Raw genomic sequence first — 26,111 nt, 5'->3', positions numbered from 1 at the left:
ATAACTTAGTTTGCAAAAATAAATTTACAAAAAGTTAAAATAAATAAGTAATCGGGTTACCCAATTCATTTTTTGACTTACTTATTTATACCCATCTAATTAGATGGGTACTCATTTATATCCATTATCCATTCTACCCAATCCAAACCCGTCCAAATCAACGATTTTGACACCTCTACTTACAAGTAAAACCTGTCGTCAATTAGATTCATTGCATCAGAGTTGAAAGTGGAAAACTTGGGAAGCTCATTTAGGTCTTGTTTGAATTGCAATTTTTTAGATTTTTTTTTTTAGAATATGTATTGTAGCGATTGTCGATTTGATATATATAAATTTAAAATATATAATTAAAAAATATGTTAAAAAAAAAACATAAAAACGTCCGCGTTGTTTACCGTCCAAAACGCAGACAGAGATAGTCCCATTTAATGTAAACCAAAATAAAAAGGGTATAAGGGGCCTTTAAACCCAGAGTCCCATTAAAACAGACTTGACCAGATCACTAAAAACGGGAAGACATGACAATGTCATATATGTGGATGGGCAAAAATTTGTAGTTTATGAGACCCCAGACAAGGCAAGGCCTTTAAAGTTTAAATCCAATCGCTTTCTGATAATATAAGACCTAGAGAGAAACCCATATTCAACACTACTAAATTGCCAGGCCCCGAATATCTTGGTTTCTGTAAAGTAATCGCGGCTGCTATCAAGTTACTAGTAATTTAATATAGCAGCAGTGGATGCTTAGTAGTAGTAGTACTGCTTATTAAGTAAGTAAGTAGTAGTACTACTTCAGAAGAAAGCTCCAGTCCACGGGTGTTGAGGCTTCCTTCGTTTCACTTCTTCCAGTCTTAAAATTAATAAGAGGATGAAAAGAGAGATGCATGCATGTTTTGGCCAAGAGCTTCGTAAATAGATGGAACCTTCTTGTGCAGGAAATATATTCATCAAAATTCTGCTATTCCTTTTAAACCCTGAAAAAACAGGAATTGGATTTTTAAATCTGTGCTCGTTTTTTTTTAAAAATTCCACTTTTAACATAAACAAAGAAACAACCTGAAGGGAACAGAAGAGCCAGGTGATTGTTGATGGAAAAATATCCAAGACAAAAACTGGCTTTGGGCTGAAATGGAACTTTGCATTGTCAGCTCAGCTGGCTTACGTTCTTGACTGTCGTGACTTTGTTGTAGCAAATGCAGGGCACAACCACAAAATGGGAAAAAGCTCAGCAAAATCCAAAACTCGAAATCTCCAAATTGGATTAGGCATTTAAGCTGTTGTGTCCTGTTCTTCGTCCTCGCACCCGTCCCTAGTACTCCCCCCTCGTAAATAATCCTGCAATACAAAACTGTACCCAAAAACTAACCGCTGCTTCTTTCTGTTGTTCCGTTTCCGAAGTCATTACATTTCAAGAAACATCAACACTGCTTTCTCTCTGCAGCTGCAGCTTCCCCCCCCTCTCTCTCTCTCTCTTTCGTTGAGTTTTTTATGATATTTGCTGGTGATCTTTTATTTATTCATTTATCTTCTCTCAACTGTCTTGTCTGACGGTCTTTTTCTCAAGTGCCCTGACGCTTCTGCACTGGTCCACTGACCACAAACAGATTTTTAAAGGTCTAAGGGGAAGACGGATGAGAAGAGCAGGCATATTAAGGAGGAGGGTGTCCACTTAAAGTCATTTCACGTGCTTTTACTACAAACTTTCTCTTAAAAATCCCCAACAGCACAAACAAAAGCTACTTGATCAACCAAACCACTCACAAAACAAATCCCACATCTCCTCGTTCTTTTTCTCATCTCTCCATGGACTTCAATCTGAAGCAATGGAGAGAACATCATCAGGGTGAGTCAGACCAAGAACACACTACGCCTTGTGCAAAGATACCAAGACTTCACCTTGATTACTCTGTTTACCCACAGCATCAGCCACCCTCAGGAGACTCGTCTGCCCTTCCATTGTTTGTTACTGAACCAACCAGTATCAGTAAGCTCAGCAGCAACCTGTCAGCGCCATACCCAAACCCCACTGATTCAACTCCCACTCCCACCAAATATCCCGGTAACGACACACACACCTCTCTCTATCTACTTTATTAGTAGTAGCATCTTCTTTTGCGTCTCAGCTACTACTCAGGAAAGTTTTACTACTTCCCGCTAAAAAAAGTATCTTTGTTGTTTGTTGCTTCTAAGTAACCAAGTATGTACACGCATTGTTTCTCACTCTTTTTCGCTGATATTTAGTGCGATCAGGAGAAGCAGGAGGGATGGGGAGTTATTACTTTAGCTTGGCCCAGTGGCAGGAGCTTGAACTGCAGGCATTGATCTTCAGACACATGCTAGCTGGTGCTGCTGTTCCTCCCGAATTACTCCACCACCTTGTCAAGAAAACCCTCCTCAACTCTTCTCATCATCATCACCCTTATTACGCCCCTCACCACCATCGTCATCACTATCCTCCTCATTTCCAATCTGCATGTAAGTTGTCCCTACATTCTCTTACATCTGCACTCCATCAAGTCAACGTGTTTCATCTAGATGAGGTGATCTCACCTCCTCCTCCTCCTCATGCTAAAACGTCTGTCTACACCTCGTCTTGGAATAAGGGTTCCGTCTTAAAATCTTTCGGCATTGAGATCTAGATAACGCAGGACTCCAACATCATTGCATCAACCTTTGTTAGAAAGAGGTCTTTCGTACAGTAATTAATTAGTTATATTAATAGTAGTGTTTGTAAATATTAATGTTGTCCTTTGATTATATACATATGCATTGTATTCTGGAATGTACAGTGCTGCAGTCGGGGTACTGGGGAAGAGCTTCCATGGATCCGGAGCCAGGGAGATGCCGGAGGACAGATGGCAAGAAATGGAGGTGCTCTAGAGATGTGGTGGCTGGGCAGAAGTACTGCGAGCGCCACATGCACCGTGGCCGAAACCGTTCAAGAAAGCCTGTGGAAATCCCCACTACTCGTACCGCTACCCCTGGTAATGGCGGTGCTAATGTGTGCGGCGGAATCCTGAAAAACAGCAGCTTCCTTGTTGCTCAATCCTTAGGATCTGCAATGGCTGCTGGTGGTAGTGTCGCCGGCGATACTCCTCATTCTGCAATTTCTGGGTCATCACCGTCCATTGATATTCTGCACCTCAGTCAAAGGTATTCCCTTAACACCCAGCAGCAATGAAAAATTACTTCAAAGAAGCTTCGGGCCTGATTTGGAGCCAACATTTATTACGACAAGACTGTTGACGACTCAAGTTTTTGTTCCTTGCTTCAATCTTCCCTCTGGAGATCACCGTTTCATAAGTGTGTTTTAGCTAGTCTTGAGAATACTATTCCAGAATATAATAATTAAATCACGATTGACTCTTTGGTCATCTTAAAACGAGATCTAAATTCTCTCTCATCCGCTCGATCACACCTTTGTTTCCTCCTCCCTTCGTATTCTTCTCCTTCTCTTAAAGAAAACAGGCAAGCGAAACAGAGATAAACGAAAGCGGGTTCATAAAAAGTAAAAACATCAGCAGCTCCTATCAACATGGTGTTCTGTTTGGTCACGTATAGCCAATAACATAATGGATTCATTTATTATCAAATAAGAGTTGGGATAATTTCCATGAGCTAATAATTGGAATACATGTCCCCCCCCCCCCCGAAAGGAAGAAAGTAAAGTAAAATATGCATGCTGGGGCGGCAGAATGGATGAGCTTTAGCCTTTAGGTCTGGAAATTAAAGCTGCTTTTCAGTTTTTACCCTGTCCAACTGAGAGGCGAGGAGGGTCATCTAACTCTTTTTTAAGTCAATTTACTTTGGATTGTTCTTGGCCCAATTAATATCTTTATGGCAGGACACCCTCCCTCTTTTTTTTTTTTTTTTATGGTAGGAGTAGTATTTTTCTTTTTTAAAGTCTATTTCGTTTTTTCTTTCCCTCTTTGACTCCAAATCTACACTACTGTTTTTAGTAGATCCTCAGAATCAATAGTTCGATCCCAGGATGATGTGCACGGAGATGATACTAGATCAAGTGGGCAGATACTTCGGCATTTTTTTGATGACTGGCCTCGATCACTCCAGGAATCTGACGATGGAGGAAGCAATGGGACTTCAGCCACCACTAACCTTTCAATCTCAGTTTCAGGCAACCCCACCACATCCGACTTCTCTTTGAAGCTCTCCACCGGTGATGGAGATGACACTACTGATGCTGAAAACGTAGAGTGGGAGAGAAGCCAATCAAACTGGGGTGTTACCGGTACCTGGGGAGCAAACCAAGTGGCTCCAATGGGCGGACCACTTGCAGAGGCCTTACGATCATCAACGTCCAATTCCTCGCCAACCAGCGTTCTACATCAATTGCAACGGCGCTCTGCTTCGGAGACCAGCTACGTCAGCACTTGATACGAATTTAATTTGCATACAAATATCCTCCCATTATTATTATTATTATTGTGCTGTTTTCATTTAAGTAATTTTTTATGTCTTACCATGCTGAACACTCTGATCTGCTGTACAACATAGATCGTTGCTTTCTCTTTTTTTATTTTATTCGGGCAGATTAATATTTTGCCACGTTCTCCGCCGTCGAGCTTGGTTTCCTGAGGCTGCATCACACGAAGCCCGTTTGGCATTCCATGTTTTTTCTGATAATTGTCTTTATTCTGTTAAAACATGTCAAGCTGGTTAATAAAAGCATAAACGGGCCATATGAAGTTTTGCTTAGATACCAGAATCTTAAAAGAGGGAAGATAGAAACCACGAAATACATGACTCGGTTATTAGGAAGGGTGGAGTCAAAACGGCAGAAACCTAACAAAGGAAAGCAAATATCCCAAAATGAAAACAAAAACAGAAACATCATCCAAAAATAAAACATCCTGACGCATGGGCCTAAGGAAACATCAATACAAGACTGATGCTTGTACCACGGTCCCACCAAAAGACCCTCAAAACCAACAAGTCCAGTTTGCTATACTATGTACGAAGGTCAAACTAACAAATCGCTGCTCTCACACTCACTACCTGGCTATGCTATAAAAAGATGATTTACATGATATCTCCTGAGCTTTGCCAGTATGCCTACAATAGACTTATTAGGCTCTAAAGCTCAGCATTATTATCAGTTCCATGCCTTGAATAACTCACGTCTCCTTCGTCATATCCCCTTTCAAAGAGCAGAGCAAGAGAAATTGCCAGTCTGGCAATGGCGCTCCAAAACGACCATCTTTCACATATATCCGACTTCAAATTCGTTATTTGCCAAAACAACCACCAAGGCATTTTTCAACCAGGGCGCCGGACATTTATCCATCAATAGGCTCCTGTTCATCCTTTATTGGAGCATAGACAACTGCTGTGCGAGCAGGTGCATAAACCAAAAATGATCTAGGACGATTGTCATACCATCCTTCCTGCAAAAGGCAATGAAAAATAATACATTCCTAGCTTTATTTTCTTTCTTTGGAAAATACATCACACACATATTAAAGAGTATCGAATAAGCTTACAGATGTGAAGAACTCTGCATTGTGATCAATTCTGCTGAAACCTTCAAATAGTGGATCATCCGAGTCCAAGACTACCTGGAAACAATATTGACTTCGTTACTGGACAGTGGAACAAGTGGGACACCATTGCTATTTATGATCGATCATTCTCTGAACCCATAACACTTCAAAATTTGGTCATTCCAGTTATTCAAAACAGCTACGTTAGCAATTTACAAACCATCCAAGGAGTTTGCTTCAAAGTAAGACTACGAGGCATTCTTATTTTATCAACTTCACATATGCTGTGTATCTCTCATGTTTGAGTTACATAGATTCTATATAGCAAAGCTGCTTCAAGTTAGTTCACGATTTTCCTTATATTCTTACCATAAGCATAACCATGATCATTTCTTCAAACTGGGACCTGAATAGATATTTTTTACATTTAAAAAAAAAAAAAAATTCAACTTTTCACCAGCCTTGCAGAACCAGCATTATTTTCTCTTCCGGATGCCAGTTCTCTATCCTTGAGTTGTTTTCTATCAACAAATAGCGTATTACTTCTTCCAGTCACAACCAGGGACAGACACCAGGAACCATGTCATTAGTCCAACCAAAGATCATGTAGGGCACATCTCAAATTTGTTGTTCAACTGGGAGATTTTATCATCTTACTCGAGTATCCTTCTTAATCTGAAATACTAATTAAGTAGTCCATTTTCACTAGAGGTAAAGCAGCATTCTTGAAAAGGTAGATCATAGACCAATGGTTAAGAAGCGAAAAAGCGAGACACTGAGCTGTGTTAGCATTAGTTGACCTAACCTTGTATTTCCCAGGCTTGAGGCATCCAATCCGGTAGTCTGAATAACTGTTATTCCAATGAAAGTTAAAGACAAAAACTAAATCTCCTCTTTCAAACACAATTACTCTATCTCCTTCATTCTTCCGTGATATATACTGGTGCTCCGAAGTCATGAACTGCATGTACAAAAAAGAGATGCCATTAACATGTAGAAATCCAAATCTAGATGCTGAAGAAGGATAAAATGCGATGTCTGGGGTACAATCATGGACTTATGCCTTGAAAATAATACTGGAATGAGAGGTCAGTGAACTAATACAACTAACAGCTAGTGGTGAGTTTTGAAATGATTGGAGTGACGTTGAAATTCATATTGACACTGATACCCTTGCTTTCAGAGCTGTTTACATATAACTACATATATGTATTAGCAGTTAAAAAGAGAGAGACAGGTATATAGGGCAAAAAGCACAACATACACCATAGATTTCTTCAAGATGCTGCATTCCCTGGTCAAACTCTTGCATTCCACGGTATCTCAAATAACCCGCATCACCCTGATTATTCAAACATGATTTATTTTTAGGCACATCTGTTAAGATATTCTGAAAGGCATACATCGAAACTTGGATTAAAAAATGGAGTACAATGTACTATTACATATGCAAGTTTCATTGGTACAATTCTTGGCAATGTATGTAGCAAATCAACAGTAAATTAAAATAACAAGAAAACTTAAAGAGAGCTTGGGTAATGCACTAAGGGTAAAGATTAAGTAGATCAGTTCACATCCTAAAGGAAAGAGAAGAGTGTTGAGTGATCTTGGCTCTCTGAACCCGTCATTAAGCCTATTCAGGAAGACCTTGGGGAATATTACATGATTTACAAGCATTTAAAGCCAGATGTAACTAATTTGACAAAAAAGCATCAACGTAAGAAGTTATGCTCCAGATGTGCTCTAAAAGACTTATTGTGAATTTTGTACGGTCAAACTAACTTGGTGCCTTTCGATTCAAAGCTAGAATTTCATGGTCACTTTAAGTGGTTTTTCCCCAATAAAACTCAATAAAATATCTCCGGCCCAAGACAGCACGTTAACAAGCAGCAGCTACTTGCATATGAAACTTTAGGGCACTTTTGTTGAACTGATAACAGTGTTTTGCCAAATCTAAAAGTAGTACCATGAGCAGCCCTATTCTACCCACACTGCCAAAAGAACCACCACTAAACAGGTTTAAGTCCAAGTTCATTCTATCACTTGCGAGGAGCAGAAAGATGCACGCCCACCTACTTCTACCTTCTCAGAGTTGGTTTTTGAACAGCAGTTTCAATTCGGTTGGCAGGCCAGGTGACAAATTTATGTTAAGAGGTTACTTATTGTTCTAATTTAACAATAAAAAACTCAGTTAAACATTTCAAGGACTACCTACTGCCATCATGCTTTGTCAGCAGAAAGCTCACATGGATAACTTCAGTAAGGTCATTCTTTCCAATCTTTAGAGAAATCTTGATAAAGAGACTTTCGTAACTTCACCTACTTATTAAGATTGAGGCAGTTAATGTCTCTTTCTCAACAAATCAACTTTTGGCAAATAGCAAGTTACCCAAAGGCATCCCCACACAGAAATCTAAAATTGACTAAATTGACCTTGTCTCACTTCCAATTTAGCTGTTGTAAAAGAATCTAATACTTCCCACATAAGTTAAACAGAGATGTAATCTAAGCCTCTCAGAACTCAGCAAAGATAGACACAAGAAAATAGACCCACATGCAAGGCAAACAATAGGTACTGACTGTAGGCAAAGCTAGGGAAGAACCATACCAGATCAAATCTACGCCGGCATTTGTCAAAGCTGTTATTATTTCCAGGGACTACTTTGCCATCAGGAAGACGGTTATCAAACCTCGGAAAATCTATCCACTCTGATAAAGAAATGCAAAAATCATAATTTGCTATAAACCATGAAACAATACAAAATTCACATTATTTTCTGGACAAAATAGCATAAGTTGGAAAAACCAGATTCATTATTACCAGGGTGCCCAAATTCATTTCCCATAAAATTTAGATAGCCTTCTCCACCTAACCCCATAGTGATTAGCCTGATCATTTTGTGCAATGCTATTCCACGATCAATTAGAGGAGTTGATGGTCTATCCAATGCCATAAAATCATACATATCCTGCAAACATGAAACGGAAGGATATATGAACAATTTACGCGCAGATAGCCATAGAATTACATTGTCGGGGAAATATATACGCATCTGGTTCAAAGTCCTGGAATAACAGATTATAAAAATTTCTTTGGCCATGTTGACCACAAGAAAGTCAACCACGTTGAGCACTTAACTAGGCCCTTCCCATCAACCCAACCCTTCTGGAAATCTGATAAAGCAAAAGTCAAACTGAAGCATGCGACCAGAAGAGCAAAAGAAAGGGAAATTCATTTAGTAATTATTCGAATACTTTAACCTAAATTTGTTCCTTCCATAGATTTATTCAGCTGATGCAAATTCACTATGCTTTCAGATAGAAGAAACGCCTAATAAACTTCATGTCTAAAATGACAGAAGTCAACTTACTAACAAGGCTAGCAACCATATTAACTGAAAAAAATAACACTCCTAATAAAACAAATGGGTCAATCTTAGTTTTTGGTAGAAGAAAAAAATTGACTTGGATCGGCAGAACTATCATGCAGTATGATACAAGGACAATGAGAGCAGGGCAAACCATGCCCACCACTTGTTCTCAACATAACATCCATTTTTTTGTAAATTCCATATCCTTTTGGGCATCTTTTCAAGGAAGCAAACTTCTTCAGGAAATTGAGCAACAAATCTCAATGATTCTTGGTCCCTTAATCTGATATAGACTGCACTTTATTTTTCCCTTATCTCTTCATTTTGTTCTTCTTACCTTCATTTTTCCTCCCTTTTTTTTTTTGAGGGAAGGGGGGGGGGGGGGGAGATGAAGCGAAAGAAAGCCATTACAAGATATATCAAAATATATGTACTCAACCTTGTCCATTAACCAGAATGCAATAGTTTTATCGCCTACTAAAGCCTGGTCATGACTCTCAGCATAAGCCACACACTTCTCCAACCATCTTCTATTTGTTAGCATATGAACAACATCTCCCATTCTCCAGTCCTCATCTCTCTTCCTGTGCCACGTGAAGCAAAGCCAGAAGCTTTAAATAAGCTTGAGATGACATATAATTAAAGTCAAAACGAGCATGCTACTTAGCAACAATCACATTATCTAACTACATATAGCAAGTAGTACAAATGCTTCACATTCTTGATCAGGATAAAGATTATCTAACATAGATCACAGAAAAGTAGCATGAATATGTGCAAACAGTGCAATTTTAAAGCTGAATAAATTGATGAAAATTATCACAGGAACCTAACATCATGAGTTATTCGTATCACTTAAGAAGGCTGACAGTATTAAGCTTAAAGCAGGACAGTGTGCAAGTAGTAGTGGACTCCCAAAGTGTTTTCAAGCTCAAGGATGAGGATGGCCATCAAGGTTTTGTAGAAACAAACTATTCCACTGCAAAGCACTACAAAGAACAAGCTGAAGGTGGTCACCAAATACTGTATAAGGTCCTTGAAAACCAGAAGCATTTTGATCAGCTCAACAAGATATCTCCCTCAAAAGAAGAACTTACATATGCCAGAAAAACAAAAAAGCCTTGAACAGAACTGCAGTATTACATTCAAATAGCAAGCATTTGAAAGCATAAACTGGAGTATTGTTAAGATTAACCTTATATTCAAATGACAAATGTGCCATTGGCAGTTTTCCCAAAAATTTAGAGGATGCTCATGTAAATCCTACAGTTAAATCTTTATATGACCTCAAGGTAGAAATGATTCATTATGTCGAATAACCTTTTGATTCTTTTAAGCTAAGCACTAACAGCAAAAAATGCAGCCTATTTCAATATCTATAAAGCATTACTAGTATTTGAACTTCTAGGGGTAACATACTTGAGCAACTCAATCCACTTATCAGCAATAGCCATGTGAAGGCGATAGTCAAATCCAACCCCACCATCCTGAATGGGAATGCAGAATGTTGGCATGCCACTGACCTGAGATAAGAAAACAGATCAGCAATGCAGTATCCAGACTTGTAAGGACTAGAACGGTAGCTATGTAATGTAATAGGAATGTTTAGTACAAGCTAGCTTAATAATCAACATCAAAATCAGCTAAAAAGAGAACCAAACAACAAGATGGTTTACTGTCAACAGATTTTTGTACAACAAAATAAACATTTCTGGTATGTTGGAGTCAAGCAATACTGCTGGATTTTATTATTGAACTCAACTGACAAAAGATCTGATGCATACAAATCATTAAAGTATCAAATTCAGGAGGATTGTGAACCTTGATGTGCAAGAAGTAAGAGAATCTAGAGGCATCTGGCTGAATATTGCCAGAGAATGATGCTTCATATGAATTCAAGTGCTAAGGAACCTTCCACACACTGTTTCATTAGAGTTACGAGAAATTATGATGACATAAGTTCATAAGTTTCTCATAAGCATACTTATTCTGTTCTAGAGAATATGGTACCCCAGAAATCAAAGAGGATAGATAACGAGCTTTCTTTGTTATTATTTTTTATTCTCCTGAGGTAGCAAGAAATGGAAATGGACTTGCCCAAGTAGTAGGTGTGACAGATGAGTGCAGTTGAAAAAATAGAATCATGAAGATTCTCATGACTGCAAACAATTTCAGCAAGTTAGGGGCCCCGGGACATTAAATCTGCTCTTCACCTGTAAAGGCATCATGACTGATCCACTTATCACTTTCCTTTCTCCTAGGACTAAAGTTTACAAAGTATCGTTGTTAGATTTAAAAATAAAAATAAAAAAATCCACATTACAAGAAAAGGTCCAAGCATCAATCTACATTGATGCGCTGGAAAAGTCAAAACTTAGAAGCTATTCCATGAATTCCAGACAGAGGATGGTTATGGTGGACCGTGACAGACATGCTGCACAAGAAATCTGAAAGAATTCTTGTGAACCAGGTATAACATCAAGACACCTTGACAGTAATATTGGTTGCATATTGAAGAAGCCAACCTTTATTACTTCTATAATTAAGATAATTCTTATAGTGCCCACCACTATATGAACAGTGAACCTCATCTCACAGATGAGAAAATTGTTTACTATTTGCTCTTTCCCTTTTTGGTCTGTTTCTCCCCTTTTCTACTCTATTTGAAACTACACCTTACCTTTTCTTTCTCCACATTTCGCAGATGTTATTGTTGTTGACTTCAACCTCTAACATAGTATTCTTCCCCCCTCCCCCCCCCCCCGGGGGTTAAAGACCTGCTTATTTCTTATTGTACAAAGACCCAAGCATCCACATATATAAGATTCTTAAATCCAGTAAAAGCAGAACAATTAACTGATGGAAACTAATATCACATCTAAAACAATCGCCAAATTTACAAGCATAATAAACATATATACATACATCTTCACCAATGGTAATAGCTTCAGGAAAGAGCCCATGAATGAGATCATTTGCAAGCATCAAATAGACCACTGCATCAACATCAGTTGCATATCCAAAATACTCATTGTAGTTCCCAGTAAATCCAACCTAATAAAGTGAAACAATGTCAGATAAAGTAGTGATATACTGGTAAAGAAATTTATCTGCATGGGTTTCTGCCACAAAAGATCATGGAACTGTGATCATGGAAAACCCCAAATGAAGAATAGGTCTGCATATACAAGGTATGAAAAACACAAAATGATGGGACAATATGTTGTGCACATGTCCAGCAGACAAGACCAAACCCTGCTTATTTTGATTTGGCAACCTAAAACAATTACAGTAACATTGGCTCATCAAATGATTGATGTGAAGTTATCCTACTCAAATAATTGCATAAATACATGAAAGAAATCAAAGGCAGTTAACACATCCACCTTTCCAATGAAATAAAGCAGGAGAAAGAGGAGAATAAGTGGCTAAGGATATGACTGTAGGACAAAGAGCACAGTCACCGGATTCTAGATATCTTTCTACAAATACAACCATATTTCAGGGGCATCAAGGAGTAGTCCTAAACACTTTTGAAGGGGCAGCATTTAATAAAAATCATGATGTTATAGATAATGATATCGTAGCCAAAGCATCGTATATACACATGCCTGCAAGCCATGATGAGTGTACATCATCGAAGTCACACCATCAAATCTGAAGCCGTCGAACTTGTATTGGTCCAACCACCATCTTGCATTTGAGAGAAGATACCTTATCACCTATAACAGAAGATGATTTGATGCAAACCTCAAAACTAGCTTTTCTTAGGGGGCAAAAAGGACACATATTTCACGCAAATGAATCCAAAATGGCAAGATGGCACATACTTCCCAGTGTCCATAGTTAAAGAGACGAGAATCCCACATCCAGTGATAACCCCTCGAGCCAGAGTGGAAATAACAACTATCAGTGCCATCAAACATGTTTAGCCCATCCAAAGTATTATTTGACGCATGGCTAAACAAAAAAGCAACTTCTAGTTAGATTCCTTCAGGTAAAAATATAAATACTAGCATTTAAGTTGCAAAAATAACAGTTGGATAAAGGAAGAAAGCCTGTTAGATGTCAAACACCAGAGACAAATGTATTGCGAGTTTACTTGAATTCAAACAAACAACCTAAAACTGCCCAGCCCTGAAAAAACCATTTCCGTTTTCCTAAGAAAAGAGTTTCGCTGACAACTTCAAATTGGACCTTACATGTAGAGGCAAAAGGGACATGGTGTACCAAACCATCCAATGGACAAAAAAGAGAAACCATAAGACGTCAACAATAACGCAATGAAACAAAGATCATAAACACTACCTGTTCAAAACCAGTTGAGAGCATCCTTAACCATAATCCAAGATAATTAGCCTCTTAGAAGACCAAATGGCTCTTGCCAGATTGGAAAAGAACAATAAAATTACTTGCTTCTCTAAAATACACATTTTGGTGCACAATGACCTCGTAATTTCTACACTGATCGAGGGAAGGTTTATGAGAAACGAGACTGAAGTAAAGAAAAGTGAAACTAATTTCTTCTGTAAATAATTCTGCAACTTGTACTTACTAAGATATTCTGTTAGAAGTAACTTTTTCTGTCAAAATTTGAAAGACACAAATGTATGACTTCCTCACGAAACAAAAACCCAATAAAAAATTTACTAACATTCCCACAATTCCCTTTGCAATCAAACACTACATAAGCAAAGCAAAACCTTCTACAATTCAAAGGTGCAAGGTAACCTATATTTCAATAAGTATAAGCTTAGCCATCCAAGTGAAACAAGTGGAATTGTTTTTTGATCAATTAGACAACATCCAAAATTTGAGATATCATGTTCCAGTACAGCATAATATGATAGTAAATGACTTGGAGAGAAAGCTTCTGCTTTTCAAAATTCAAATGCATTGTGCCTTTTTTTTGTTGAAGGGTATAATGGAAGTGCAAAAGTAAGGTTATAAAGGGTGGTTTAACAGTTCAATAATACAAGTTCTTATTTATGTTTATTCTTCATATCTGAGTCAATACTGGTAGCTACATTATCAAAAGCGAAAAGATATTAACACAACACAACAAAGCACAAAGTGGATACTTAATCAACCAAAATGGTATTTCTGTGAGCAAAACACAAATTCCAAATGAACAATGTTCTCTCTTCTTTCCTTTTCTTTTTTTGTTTGTTTGTTTGGGGGGGGAGGAGGAGGAGGAGAAGAAAGATCAGAGAAAGAAATATTATTATTCTCTAGGAGAAAATCTTATTATAAATCAAATGAAGATGCAAAAGGGTCAATTCAAGTCTGACGAAGTCTGCTCGGGAAATCAATGTGCAAGTCTTACCTGTGCACAATATCCATCAGAACAATCAAACCAAGCTCATGTGCTTTATCGATCAAAGATTTAAGATCATCTGGAGTCCCACAACGGCTGCTAGGTGCAAAGAAATTTGTGACATGATAACTGCAGCATATGAATAAAAGAAAGACAATATCCCCTTAGAGTGAAAATCAAACTATCAAACATCCAAGAGCACTGCTGCAAATCACCATAAAAGACAAAGTAAAATTGCACCACAGCTGCAGGATATTTTTGCACAAATATGTACTGAACAAACCAAATAGAACAAAAGAATTACCCAAAGCTAGCATAATATGAATGCTCTTGGATAGCCATGATCTGAACAGCATTATAACCAAGCCTCTTGATACGGGGAAGCACATCATCCCTGAAGTTTGCGTAGGTATTTATGATAGGTTCCTGCATTCACGAAGTCGATAACATTGTTAGGACAAGAAGGAAAATACAACTAATTGAGAACTATTCTGACATCTAAATAGGAGCAACATTAGTCATCTCCTCCCCAAGTGATGCCAGAAGAAAACAGAACAATTATACACCAAATTCTTATATGATCGAAAAGTTGCAAATGCCACCTAATAGTCCACGGTGAGAACACTAGTTCAGAGTGAACATCAGTTGCAATCTACCCTTAACCTCATACATTTAGGATCCCATTAACATACTACTAAAAAAAGAGCTGAAGCCAAACAGAGTAATTCTTCTTGGAGTCAAGATTTCAATGTTCTGTGTTCATAAATGATTTGCAAAATTTGTATCAATACTTGGTGGCCCATAGAATCCACACTCCCACTAAGGCTTCTCCAAAAATAGAAAGAGTCATATACAATACAACACAATAAAATGCATTTTGTTCACAAAAATTATTCACTTTCCACTGTCAATTAACACATCTGAATCATGGATACAATTCAGCGGAGCCAAATATCTTTATCACTTTATTTATAGCCATATAGTTGCCTATCAGCTGCCACAGTTCCCCTTAGGTTTTCAATTATAGGAGAAAACGGACCACTACCATCATTTTATGGAAAGCTTGTACATACAGGTTCATAGCTCAATAAACATCTTGACTCACAAGATAATAGCAATCAGAGAAAATAAGAAAAATTTAATCATTACATAAGAGAGGAGGGATCTCACACTGTACTACTCATTCCAACATGAGCCTCATATATCCTGAGTGATTTTGGTCTTTTAGGCCGAGGATGCTTGAATACATACTTTTCCTGTTGAAATACATTATCAAAAGTTATGAGCATGAGAGGTCAATAAGTAGAATTGATTTAAGTTAAAAAAAATATAAAAAAGTCATTCTGGTTAAAAGCAAAAACGTCCAGTTTATAAGATAAGTATGATGTATTTCTTAAAAATTAAATAAGCTGCAAGTTTATGGTATTATAAACAAAGGAAAGGCAAAAGGCATTTGAAAGCACAAGTAAATCATCCTAAAAAGTTATAAGGCATTATAACAATATGCCTAGCTGGACAATATCTAAATGTAAACCATTTTTCATTTCGATAACCATGAAACCTCCTAAACCACAAGTTTACCACTTAGGCAGTAAAAAAATAATAAGGCAAAAAAGTACCTCTTCTGGAGGATCGTAGTATATCCCATCATATGGAATTTCACCAGGAGCCTGAACAGCAAACTTAATCCATGCTGGAATCGAGTCTTTAAGGCCAGATGGAGTATCCATACGTACCTAAATTTGGAAAATGCAAAATAATATTATCTGGACAGTAGCCCAATTGCATTTCTACGAATTGACAATATAAGTGCTCAACTACTCCATACAAGGGAAACAGACAACGGGACGCTATTTTGCTTTAGTTTTAGGAAGGGGGATAGAAGGGGAGATGCAATTAGTGCATATATATAATAATTCCACAGTGATAATCAGGCAACAAGTTCACAAGCCAAAACTGTCAACCTGCTAGTAGCAGTTAAGTTACACTAGTTAATATGGCATGCAATACTGTCAGTGTCATGTAACATGTATGACATAGAAATTCCCCGAGAAACCTAACCTTGAGCAATTGCTAAGACTAATTTCATCATCTGTCAAACTGTTAGAAGCCGTTAAGTTACAGTAGCAAACATGGCAAGGAATATGGTCACAGCCATGTTAGAAGGGATGACTCAGAAATCCTCCAAAAAACCTATCGTTCAGAAATTGCTAAGACCACTCTCATCAGGGCATCCCAATTTGAAACTTATAAAGCCTTCCGTTCCTTACATGAATATTTCAGCAACAAATCAGCTAAGACAATTACCATTAGCATATAGAACAGATATTGCATACTTAGAACAATCAAAGCAAGTAATGAGCTCTATGGAGTAAACTAAATCAATGAAGCAAAAAGAGAACAAATCTTGGACAGCATTAGTAAGCTTCAAGAGTGAATGAAAAACAAAGCATTTAACACAACATAGCATTTCCATAGCCATTACTTTCACTAGCTCAAGGATGACATAATAAAGTTTCACATGGATAACAACAGTGGAATAATTAATGCAGTTGGAGGAGGAGCCTAAATTGGTTTGCAGTTACTCCCTTTGTCTCAAAAAGTTTGTCACTTTTCAGAACATGTGCTTTTTAAGAATAGTGTATTTGAATGGATGAATTGTGCTTTGTTCACAAATTCTATGCTTGTTTGATACTGGCACTTTTAGAACCTTTTCAGTTAAAATCAGGTGATGAAAAGCAAACTTGGGCCTGCAGTAGTTTGTTATGTTTCCCAAATGCCTAGTGCATGCTTTTCACACCCCAACCAAATAAACATGTGTCAACCATGCATGCTTTTGCAACAGGTAAACATTTGAATGATAACTGCAAACTCCAAGGCCCACAATGATGATGTAAGGTGACAACTGAATGCAAGGGCAGAGAGAGAAATGGTGGGAAAACTTGTTTGCCAAATTTAGTATGTGACATTCATTCTGGGACAAGCCAAAAAGGAAAGCATGACATTATCAATGGGATGGAGGGAACACAATTTATGGTATTGTACATGTAACACCATGCATCTACTGCATACCTATTTTCAGGGATTAGCATTCTAATTGGATCAGCACTGACTAGGGCAAAAGACATGTCAATATATCTCAATAACAGGCTTGTTTGTTGTAAACAAAAATGTATTCATGGTTTTACATGTCAAAATGTTCTCAATAACAGGCTCATGCAAGACTTTCTCTTCTACGATTGGTTAGATTATCAAGCTTAGAAGCTATCACAAGCTTCAGTTTGGTACGTGTTCAACAGGTATAACTTCCTTTAACATGGTGGACTGCTCCAATTACAGTTGTGACCAAAAAAATTCTGTGATATATTCCACAATCCACTTCTGCAAGTTGAAGCAGTTGGCAAAGGGAAATAGGCAAGTGAATATAAAATTTAAAAATAAAATAAAAACCTCAATGACAAAAACCCAGGTGTCCTGCCTCTAATGTATCCAGGAATCACCTTTACACGAGAGCCATGGGGAATTGGGGGCGACCCATCAGCATTGTTTGGCAAAAAGATCTCCCAAACGCCAAATTCATTCTGTATAAAAATAATCAATAAGTGCCATGTTCCATTAGAAGATTCAACAAAACTAAATTATAACAAATGAAGGAGAAAATCTTGCATGTTATTGGGATAAGTATCTTGCATGCTATTGGAATAGGTATGCCAATTTTACATTGCATATCATAGTATGCTAAGGAAATATGCAAGTCAGAATTTTTCTGCTCGAACGCAAGCATTTTAACAGAGAGGGAAACCTCCTTCACATGGAAAGACATATCCATCCTTCACTGAGAGTTAAAATAACAAGGGATAATTTCAGAAACCTCCCGAGAATGTTAACAATTGCAGTCCCTCCCTTGGGATTTGAAAAATTACTGAAACCTCCCCTAGAAAGTATGTTTGGTAACAAATGGTGATGCAAGCACAAAACATCCAATGAATATCCTATTTCACCCCTATTTGATTTACAAAACAAATTGAATGATAAAAGAAATCAAATATCAGCATTACTTGTTAAGTAAAAAAATTTAAGGTAGTTCTTTATAGCAAAATTTAGGCCATGCTTTAAGGCATTATTTTTTAATGTTTGGATTTCTTTTTTTTTTTTTTTGGTGCTAAGTAAGTAGTGAAGAAACTGTTTTTAACAAATGCATCCCTACTAGTCAACTATTTATAAAACTAAGAAAGAAGTCCAATTAAATGACCTAGGAATTGAATATAATGTATTAAGTGAAATGAGGTGAGAGTTTTTGAATAAAGAAATATTTGCAAAATGTGGTTTTCTTTTTTCTTTACACCCACTTATACTTAGGATTTGTAGAGTTGTCAAGGCTATTATAGTCTTTTCATAACACTAAGGGAGGTAAGTGTAATTTTTTAAACCTCAAGGGAGGTGGCTGCAATTGTTAGAAACCTCAGGGGAGGTTTATGAAATTATCCCAAATAATAATTTGATTTTCAAAATACCCCTCAAATTTGATAAAGGGTTTTCATTGCTCCATCAGTACCTCAGTTTTAAGTGAACAAAAATAGATGACTGTTTAGTCACTTTTCCCTACCGGTATGAGGGGGAATCAAAACCTACTACTGATGGATTGTGCTAAACATCGCTATACAAAGCTCACTGAGATCTGTTCACTAGCATGGGTCGCCAATATACACCATTGATATTCACAAGCATACCCCATCCGAAGATCTTAAGACTCATATATTATCATGTCACAATCAGGTCACCACACAGGACATCATTACAGGTCACCACACAGGACATCATTACCTTTATCAATACAAACAACAGTGGCATCACACAGATCACAATTGTCCAAAACAGGACTACAGCATGCTAAACAAATATATGAAGAGCAATAAGATATACAGAGTAATTAGCATACCTGAGTCATGACATCAGCATTAGGATTCCAATTGTTGAAATCTCCAATTAGTGTTGCCCACTGCAAGCATCATAAAGTAAGGAACTGACAACTCAAAAATGAAATCCAACAAGTTACGCAAAAAAGGTTCGATTTTTTCATGACATTTAATGAATTAAAAAATACTCTATCTAGTGCTGCTTGCCTATGTATTTGCCATTGTTAACATAACATGGCCATAAATTGTCAACACTTTTCTTCCCTCATTTAGAAAGTCAGAAACAGTTTAATAGCTGGCATTTGTTGGGAATCAGCAAGATGATTTAATGGACAAGTAATCATGAAGAAAAAGAAAACATTTAGTCAAATAGACCATATTGGACAGCACATAAGAAGAATAATCAGATACATAGCAAGAAAACTAGCCAAGCTAGATTAAAACTTGTAACTTTACCCTGATTAGTCAGAACTTTCACATATACACTACTTCATTAGACTTGTCGTTCAACTGCATTAAAAGGCTATGCCAGCACAAAGCTCCCACTATTTCAGGTGCTAGGAAGAGAAATGAAACCTCACACAACATGCAGAGACCACTTTATATGCTTCACAAAACCCGAGGCAAATCTAAGTATCCACCATGCATCCTAATTTTACTTGGTTAAACAAGTAATAATCTGGCAGATGGAGAGGATGAAGTTCAATGCATTAGGATTCAATAAGCATTATTTGTTGTAGAAGACGCATTGAAGCCGATATATCCATAATCAAATGAAATGCATCCATGAACCAAAATGGAAACATTATTTTCTTCCCAGCACCACATCCTAGATAAAAAATTCAATGAAAGATGAACAGGAGAGATATTCCAAAAAACAAAAAAGTTAGTTCCCAGCAATTTAAACTGCAATCCACCAACCATAAACATCTATTGACATGCTTTTATGCAAATAAACAGCTTTTCCTGTAAGGTTTCAAAATAAGATTTGAAAAGGCAGAGCAGCACATATTGACAGAGATAAAGAATCTAAGGTAAACTGTAGGGACTTTGGCTATTGCAAAGAGAGTACAAAGGACACAAACCTTGGCTCCAGGAGCCCACTCCCTGTAAGTGATTCCTGTGGCACTGGAAACACAATAAAATAAGAACCTCAACCTTTTCACTGTAACCATGAAAAAATGTTCTTCAAGACATTAAAATAGCATAAACAACATAAACTTCTGGATTGGACATAGGAAACAGCTTGAGTAGAAGGAACATAAACTGAACACAAGAATGCACAGAATCAGTAGTCTAGACTCCCTTGTACACAAATTTAAGCAATCATCAGGACTCTAAATGATGTTCCCAGACAACATGAAGATTTTCTACCCATGTTTAAGAGGCATCGTAATTAGGTTAAGGTACAAATTCAGTTTTCCCAAATAGGACCAACCTACGACAGGCAAGTAACCTTCCCATGCCACAGGGTCCAAAGGCTTTCTACTAGTTACCTATACTTAAAGATGCAAAACGATGTCCAAGGGCATCAGAGCAAGAGGCGCCATCTCTCAAATTGAATTCTATCTGATTGCTCAACAGGAGTACACATTCGACAGCCAAGTACGATCATTAATTACTCAATAATATTGTGACACAAATAACATGTAACAAAGGCAAAGGCGTCAAAAGCAGGCATATTGGTTCCACCTTATCTCTAGGATGGTAAACATCAAGGTGTGCAAGAACTTTTAAAGGATAATCTAGGTAGCACAGTAATACATCAGGAGAAATACCTGCGAGTGAAACCAAATTTCTCGTAACCACGAGAAAATGCTTCTAAACCACCCTCATACTTGTCTATTGCGTCTCTCAGTTTACGGTACTGACCATACCTTTGATTGGACACCACATCAGGCCACAGTTCAGGACAAAAGAAGCATTAACAAAACAAACTAAAATAGGCAAAATCTTTAGTTTAGTAGGCAATAACTCAAGTGTGTCCAATAAAATTGAGATTTAGATATGAAAGGAAAAAACTAAAATCTAAGAGAATGTATCACATTCCACAGTGCACAAAAGAAGCTGAAAATTGGAAGGCAAAAAGACAATTTGTGCCAACTATTTAGTGGATTTGTTCTCTCTTACTTTAACTAAGAGAAAGTAACAAAAAATAAAAGACACATTTACTCAAGGCAAAGAGGGGGAAAAAGAAAATTTTCAAATTAAAACTTGCTAAATTAGTTACATAACAGAAACCAACAGAAGATTTCAGAAAAGAACTCTTTCTGTTTTATGATTTTCTAATAACCGGAAAAGGGATGAGACATTACAGCTTCAAAGGTAGAATAGATAGATTTTAATTCCACAAACATCATTAGGGATGAGATAAGAGGACAATCTGCACTGATAAAGCCAATTCCTAGTAATAATATATGGTCAATAAAACAACAAAGTGAATCTTAAATGATTGGGAAAGTAAACTTTTAAAATGCACAACTTTAAGTATTTCCCCACATTTAAGCCCACCCAACCCATCCTTGTAAGGGAAATGTAATATAGTTTCGTGCCACAATCCTACAAAAAGTATTAGAGATAACCAGCAAGGTATGGAACCATAAGACCATCAACACAGAAAGAATTTAACTAATAAACAATAGTCTTTTTTTGTTGATTGACTTCAAGGGAATTTGGAAACTCATTTTTCACTGAATCTCCAAAAAAGTTTTGCTGCATGCATGATTCAGGGGGCTGAGAGACATCTTACACGATACAAAAGAAACAACTAACTTCCGGGATAACAGTCTACTTCAACAAGAATAAAAAACATAGACTAAGTCCAGGTATTTGGCATATTGAAGGATCCACATGCTTAAACTAGAGAAAATGATGAAAAACAACGACAGAGAGTGGAGGGATAATGGGACTAGCATTCCAACCTGTAGTCAAGATGACCACTAAAATTTCTCAAAAGAGGATCTATCTCGTATATCCTCTGCCCATTTCCAGGTGGAGGAATGGTTCTTTTTCTGACTTGTTCTGATTCTCTACTAATCATCTCCTCCACTTCCGAATCTGTTAAACCTTTCACCTTTTCATCTTCATGTACAGGCAATGAAGATGCAGAATCTTGCACTTCATCACCTTCACCATACCCACCTGTGTGGTCAATATAATTCTCCTCACCTTCAATTTCACTTTCATTTCCCATCTTTGAAGCGTCAATAGAAGCCTGAAACAAAGTGCAAAGTCAAAATACAAATACCAATGAAGCAGGAAATAAAATATGAGAACTTTGTTTATCAAAACAAAAAAAGTCAGGATTTAAGGACATTGATGAGCACAAGTTTGAAGTGCAAATGCAGCCTTTACATGGGAACTTTGAGGAGAAATGGGAGAGAGAGAGGAAGAAGACAAAACGGTAGAAGAAAGGATCTAGTTACATGAAACATAATACAAGTGCGCTGCAAAACAGAAAGACAAAGGCTTTCCAAGAAATTAGTTAGAAAAACTTCCCTACTACACAGTACAAAAACTAGATATAATCTACAAAAGCAACAACACAATTACGACTCCCAATGCAGGTTACTAAAAGACTATGCATCCAATCAGTGAGGCAGAATAAACAAGTAAAACAAATGCAAGGAAAGAATTTCAAGAGACTCTCTATTTCATAACAAATTCAAGTTAACAAACACAAAATTAGATCACAATAGCAAAAGTATGAGATTATTAACATTCATTAAACAGCATCGAACTCATTCCCACCTAAAATATTACACACTTATGAACCCTGAATAACACAATTCAGCCTTTTCAACACTATAAAGGTGAGATATACATTGCAAACAAGAAAAGAGTCCTGCACTAATGACTTGAATAAAAGAAAACTGTTTTTTCTTCTTTTAAGCATGTTAGCATTATTAGTATAAGCTTTGTATAACCTATTTCATTATCCTTTCTGTAATTTGCATAAAAAATTTTCTCGAACATTTGTTGATCCACATCCATGACATATGATATATGCATCAACATCTTGATACTTTGGGCCTGAACATGATTTCAATGTTTTTCTAGCATGCATTGCTCAACATGGATAATATCATGACTACATACCTGAGGATCTTCTAAAACCGTCTGAAGAACCTCTGATGGCTCTTTTGATGATGAGGAATCATCAACGTTGCTGCCTGGAACAAGAATCTTCCCGGATGCAGCAACTGTAGAGGAAGGGGATTCAGAGTCAAAAGCCAACCTGCTAGGAAGGTTCTTCCCTAGAAAAGAACATCACAACAGCTACAACTTTACCCCATCTTGGAAAGCATAATGGTGTACATAAAATGAACCAAATGTACAGAAAAAGCGGAAAAGTCTTCTTTAAGTGGTGGTCCAAAAGAAATAAACCAATCCATTCAGGTAGTAAGTTGGGAAGGTTTCCTAGAAGTAAACACTTCAGCCGAATTAACCCCTTTGTGCCCTCAAGGCAAAAGGGTTCTTTCAACTAAAAAAATACCTGGCAGAAAATACTCAACTTTACCTCATCATATGCATAATGTTGCTCTTCTACTTTTCAGACAGCAATCTAAATCTAGTTCAAGGTTTTTCCCTTGAAAATCAATGTCAATTGAACTCTAACACCAATACAGCCCTTCACATCTTAATACTGCATTTCCTTAACGCTACCACCAATTCGTTACAAGATATTGTATGTGTAACCCAAGACTATTAAATGCTTAAGTGATATCAAAACGTCAATGGACCTTCAATTCAGTCAAATACCAGACTAAACGTTGGGGTTGACAGAGTAAAATCCTTGTCAGAGCAACACTCAAAAATCAAAAATAAAATAAAATAAAATAAAGGAAAAGGCGGAAGTAATCCGCATCGCACACTGCGTCGCAACAAATAATTTATAATTGAGACAAAAATAAAGGAAACCGTGTACGAAAAAAGCCACACGGACCTTCACGCGTTCCATTTACAACTATTCATTCGCCAAAAACAGACCCAACAAGTCTAACACCACAGGCAAAACACTACAAATAAAAACAAAAACACTCAATCCGACATACCCATAAGAAGTACATAGAAATAGAGAGAGAGAGAGAGAAAAAAGAAGCGAGAGTTTACGTGAAGAAGAGCGGTTTCTCAAGAAGAAAGAAAGATGATCAATCTTCCGGTCAGCATTAAAACTCGCTCGAACCGACTTGTTCAGTGACGACGAAGACGGAACAGTGGGAAAGCGGACTCCTGATAACGAGTACACCATATTTTTTTTTTCCTCTCCAGCAATATAATTTTAGGGTTTATTACTTGGTCCGGCAAAAAGCTGTAGATCTATTGCTCGTGGAAGTGACACTAGTGCTACTTTAATCTACTACCAGCGCCCGAGAGAACCGTGAAAAACCTCTATTAGCATTAGTAGCAGTAGACGTAAGAGGTGGATGGTGATGGGATTTTGAGTGATAATTGAGTACTTCCAAGAACTTGAGTGTAGGAGCCAGCAATAATACGTGTATATGTGTGAGATGTTGCAGCCAGCATGCATGGGGATATGGGGCGTGGGGTCCAGTTAGACTCCTCTTCAATATCCTGGATCGTCAATTCAATTGCTGACGACTTGAAACTGAAATTCGCCATGGGCCTCCCCCACTGCACGTGGCCGTGGGTGGGCAGGGCATGAATCTCCAAAAAGATCAGGAACGAAAGGCTACCATCTCTAGTCTTTACTTTTTCATTTACTGCTTGATTTCTAGAGAAAGGTTCTTTTTGCAATTTGCACTTTTGTGGCCACGAACCGGCTGGCAGCAAAGTTTTGGGTATAAGGATAATTTTAAAAACCTCCCCTAAGGTTTTTGCCTATTTCACTTAATTTCCTCAAATTTTTAAAAATATACTTTCCTCCCTTAATTTGATACTTCTAACCAAACCTTGGAATAGTCAAAATTTTAATGAATATTCTAAAATGCCTTTATCTTACAAAATCTAAATTATTTTTCTAAACAATTATAAAGTAACTTAACACAATTGTAAAATTAATGAATGTCAAATTTCTTATGCCAATATTTGTAATTTGATAACCAACTACAACAATGAATATATCGCTATAGTATGCTACTTTTTATACTTTATTGGGGATATAGATTATTTTTAAAATAAAGAATAATGTGTTATCTTGATTTTATTTTTTTTTAGTTTGTAGATTAGTTCACTGATGAAACTATCATAGTTTGGTAGTAATTTTGGACCATTATTTTAGGCTATTATTGATTTATTCCTAATTTTGATTAAAAAAAGAGTTGCAAAAAAATTAGATGATATTAAAATTTATAAAAAATAAAGATACTAGTTTCACATTTGACCTAGATAAAGGTTAAGATAACATAGTTTGTCATATTTTCTAATGAAATATAAAGAGAAATGAATAAAAATGGAAAGGAAAAAATTATAAAACTCATTCGCTATATAAGCATAGCAAGTAATGGAGTTTTATTAGAATGTTATGGTTGATATTGTTATTTTAAATAGATAAGGGAGCTATGTGTAATTTTGAACCTTTAAAAGTATTAAGTGAAATTATTAGAAACTTCAGGAGAAGTTTCTGAAATTATCTCTTTAGAATATTCTCTTATCAATCCTATATTATTTTCCGCAACCTGAAATTGGAAATAAAATATCCGAACTGATAACGATTTAATACCGAATATTTCTAACGGGTGCACGCGTTATATTTGAAATTTCTCTACCTCGGTGCGCAAATGCCATGACTAGGCGCCTCATCTCAGGTGAACGGTACTTGTCAATTTTCCTTTTAAAGAAAGAACGCACACGTGTGACATAAGCTCAGTACATTAGACAAGTGTCGCATAAGATGGACCGTTGCTAAACAACTATTAATCTTTTCAGAGTAGTTGGTCAGGAAGGTTAAGGTTCCTTACATCTGTACGCACTCATTTGGTCCCACGGTGGTGTCACTCACTTAGTATAGGTTATAGGTTAAAGTAGAAGTATATATACACTTAGT

The 26,111-nt window shown here is 37.0% G+C and overlaps 2 protein-coding genes across 4 annotated transcripts; one reads left to right on the top strand and one right to left on the bottom strand.

Annotated features, from left to right (window-relative positions):
- The first annotated feature begins 1,803 nt into the window (after positions 1-1,803).
- On the top strand, positions 1,804-4,495 carry LOC113773432 (growth-regulating factor 4). Its single transcript, XM_027318081.1, has 4 exons — positions 1,804-2,059; positions 2,251-2,475; positions 2,790-3,153; positions 3,963-4,495. The coding sequence occupies exons 1-4, from the start codon at positions 1,804-1,806 to the stop codon at positions 4,393-4,395; spliced, it is 1,278 nt and encodes a 425-aa protein (XP_027173882.1). The 3' UTR covers positions 4,396-4,495.
- A 250-nt stretch (positions 4,496-4,745) lies between these two features.
- LOC113773378 (1,4-alpha-glucan-branching enzyme 2-2, chloroplastic/amyloplastic-like) lies at positions 4,746-24,655 on the bottom strand. 3 transcript variants are annotated; one of them, XM_027318007.1, is made up of 22 exons: positions 24,218-24,655; positions 23,204-23,361; positions 22,027-22,319; positions 20,884-20,982; positions 20,191-20,233; positions 19,129-19,188; positions 17,690-17,770; positions 15,809-15,925; positions 15,362-15,445; positions 14,494-14,615; positions 14,199-14,318; positions 12,703-12,832; positions 12,484-12,594; positions 11,798-11,926; positions 10,292-10,395; positions 9,312-9,456; positions 8,323-8,470; positions 8,110-8,210; positions 6,766-6,843; positions 6,307-6,462; positions 5,502-5,576; positions 4,746-5,405 (listed from the first exon to the last, which is right to left on the bottom strand). In XM_027318007.1, the coding sequence occupies exons 1-22, from the start codon at positions 24,354-24,356 to the stop codon at positions 5,298-5,300; spliced, it is 2,601 nt and encodes an 866-aa protein (XP_027173808.1). In that variant the 5' UTR covers positions 24,357-24,655; the 3' UTR covers positions 4,746-5,297. The 3 variants fall into 3 exon arrangements, with proteins under 3 accessions (XP_027173808.1, XP_027173809.1, XP_027173810.1); XM_027318008.1 differs by having other exon boundaries at positions 23,204-23,307; positions 24,218-24,653; XM_027318009.1 differs by lacking the exon at positions 20,884-20,982 and having other exon boundaries at positions 24,218-24,653.
- Positions 24,656-26,111: the final 1,456 nt, after the last annotated feature.

The sequence above is a fragment of the Coffea eugenioides genome, chromosome 6, assembly GCF_003713205.1.
Source record: "Coffea eugenioides isolate CCC68of chromosome 6, Ceug_1.0, whole genome shotgun sequence".
Classification (NCBI taxonomy): Eukaryota; Viridiplantae; Streptophyta; class Magnoliopsida; order Gentianales; family Rubiaceae; genus Coffea; species Coffea eugenioides.
This window is presented reverse-complemented; position numbering and strand designations above follow the sequence as displayed.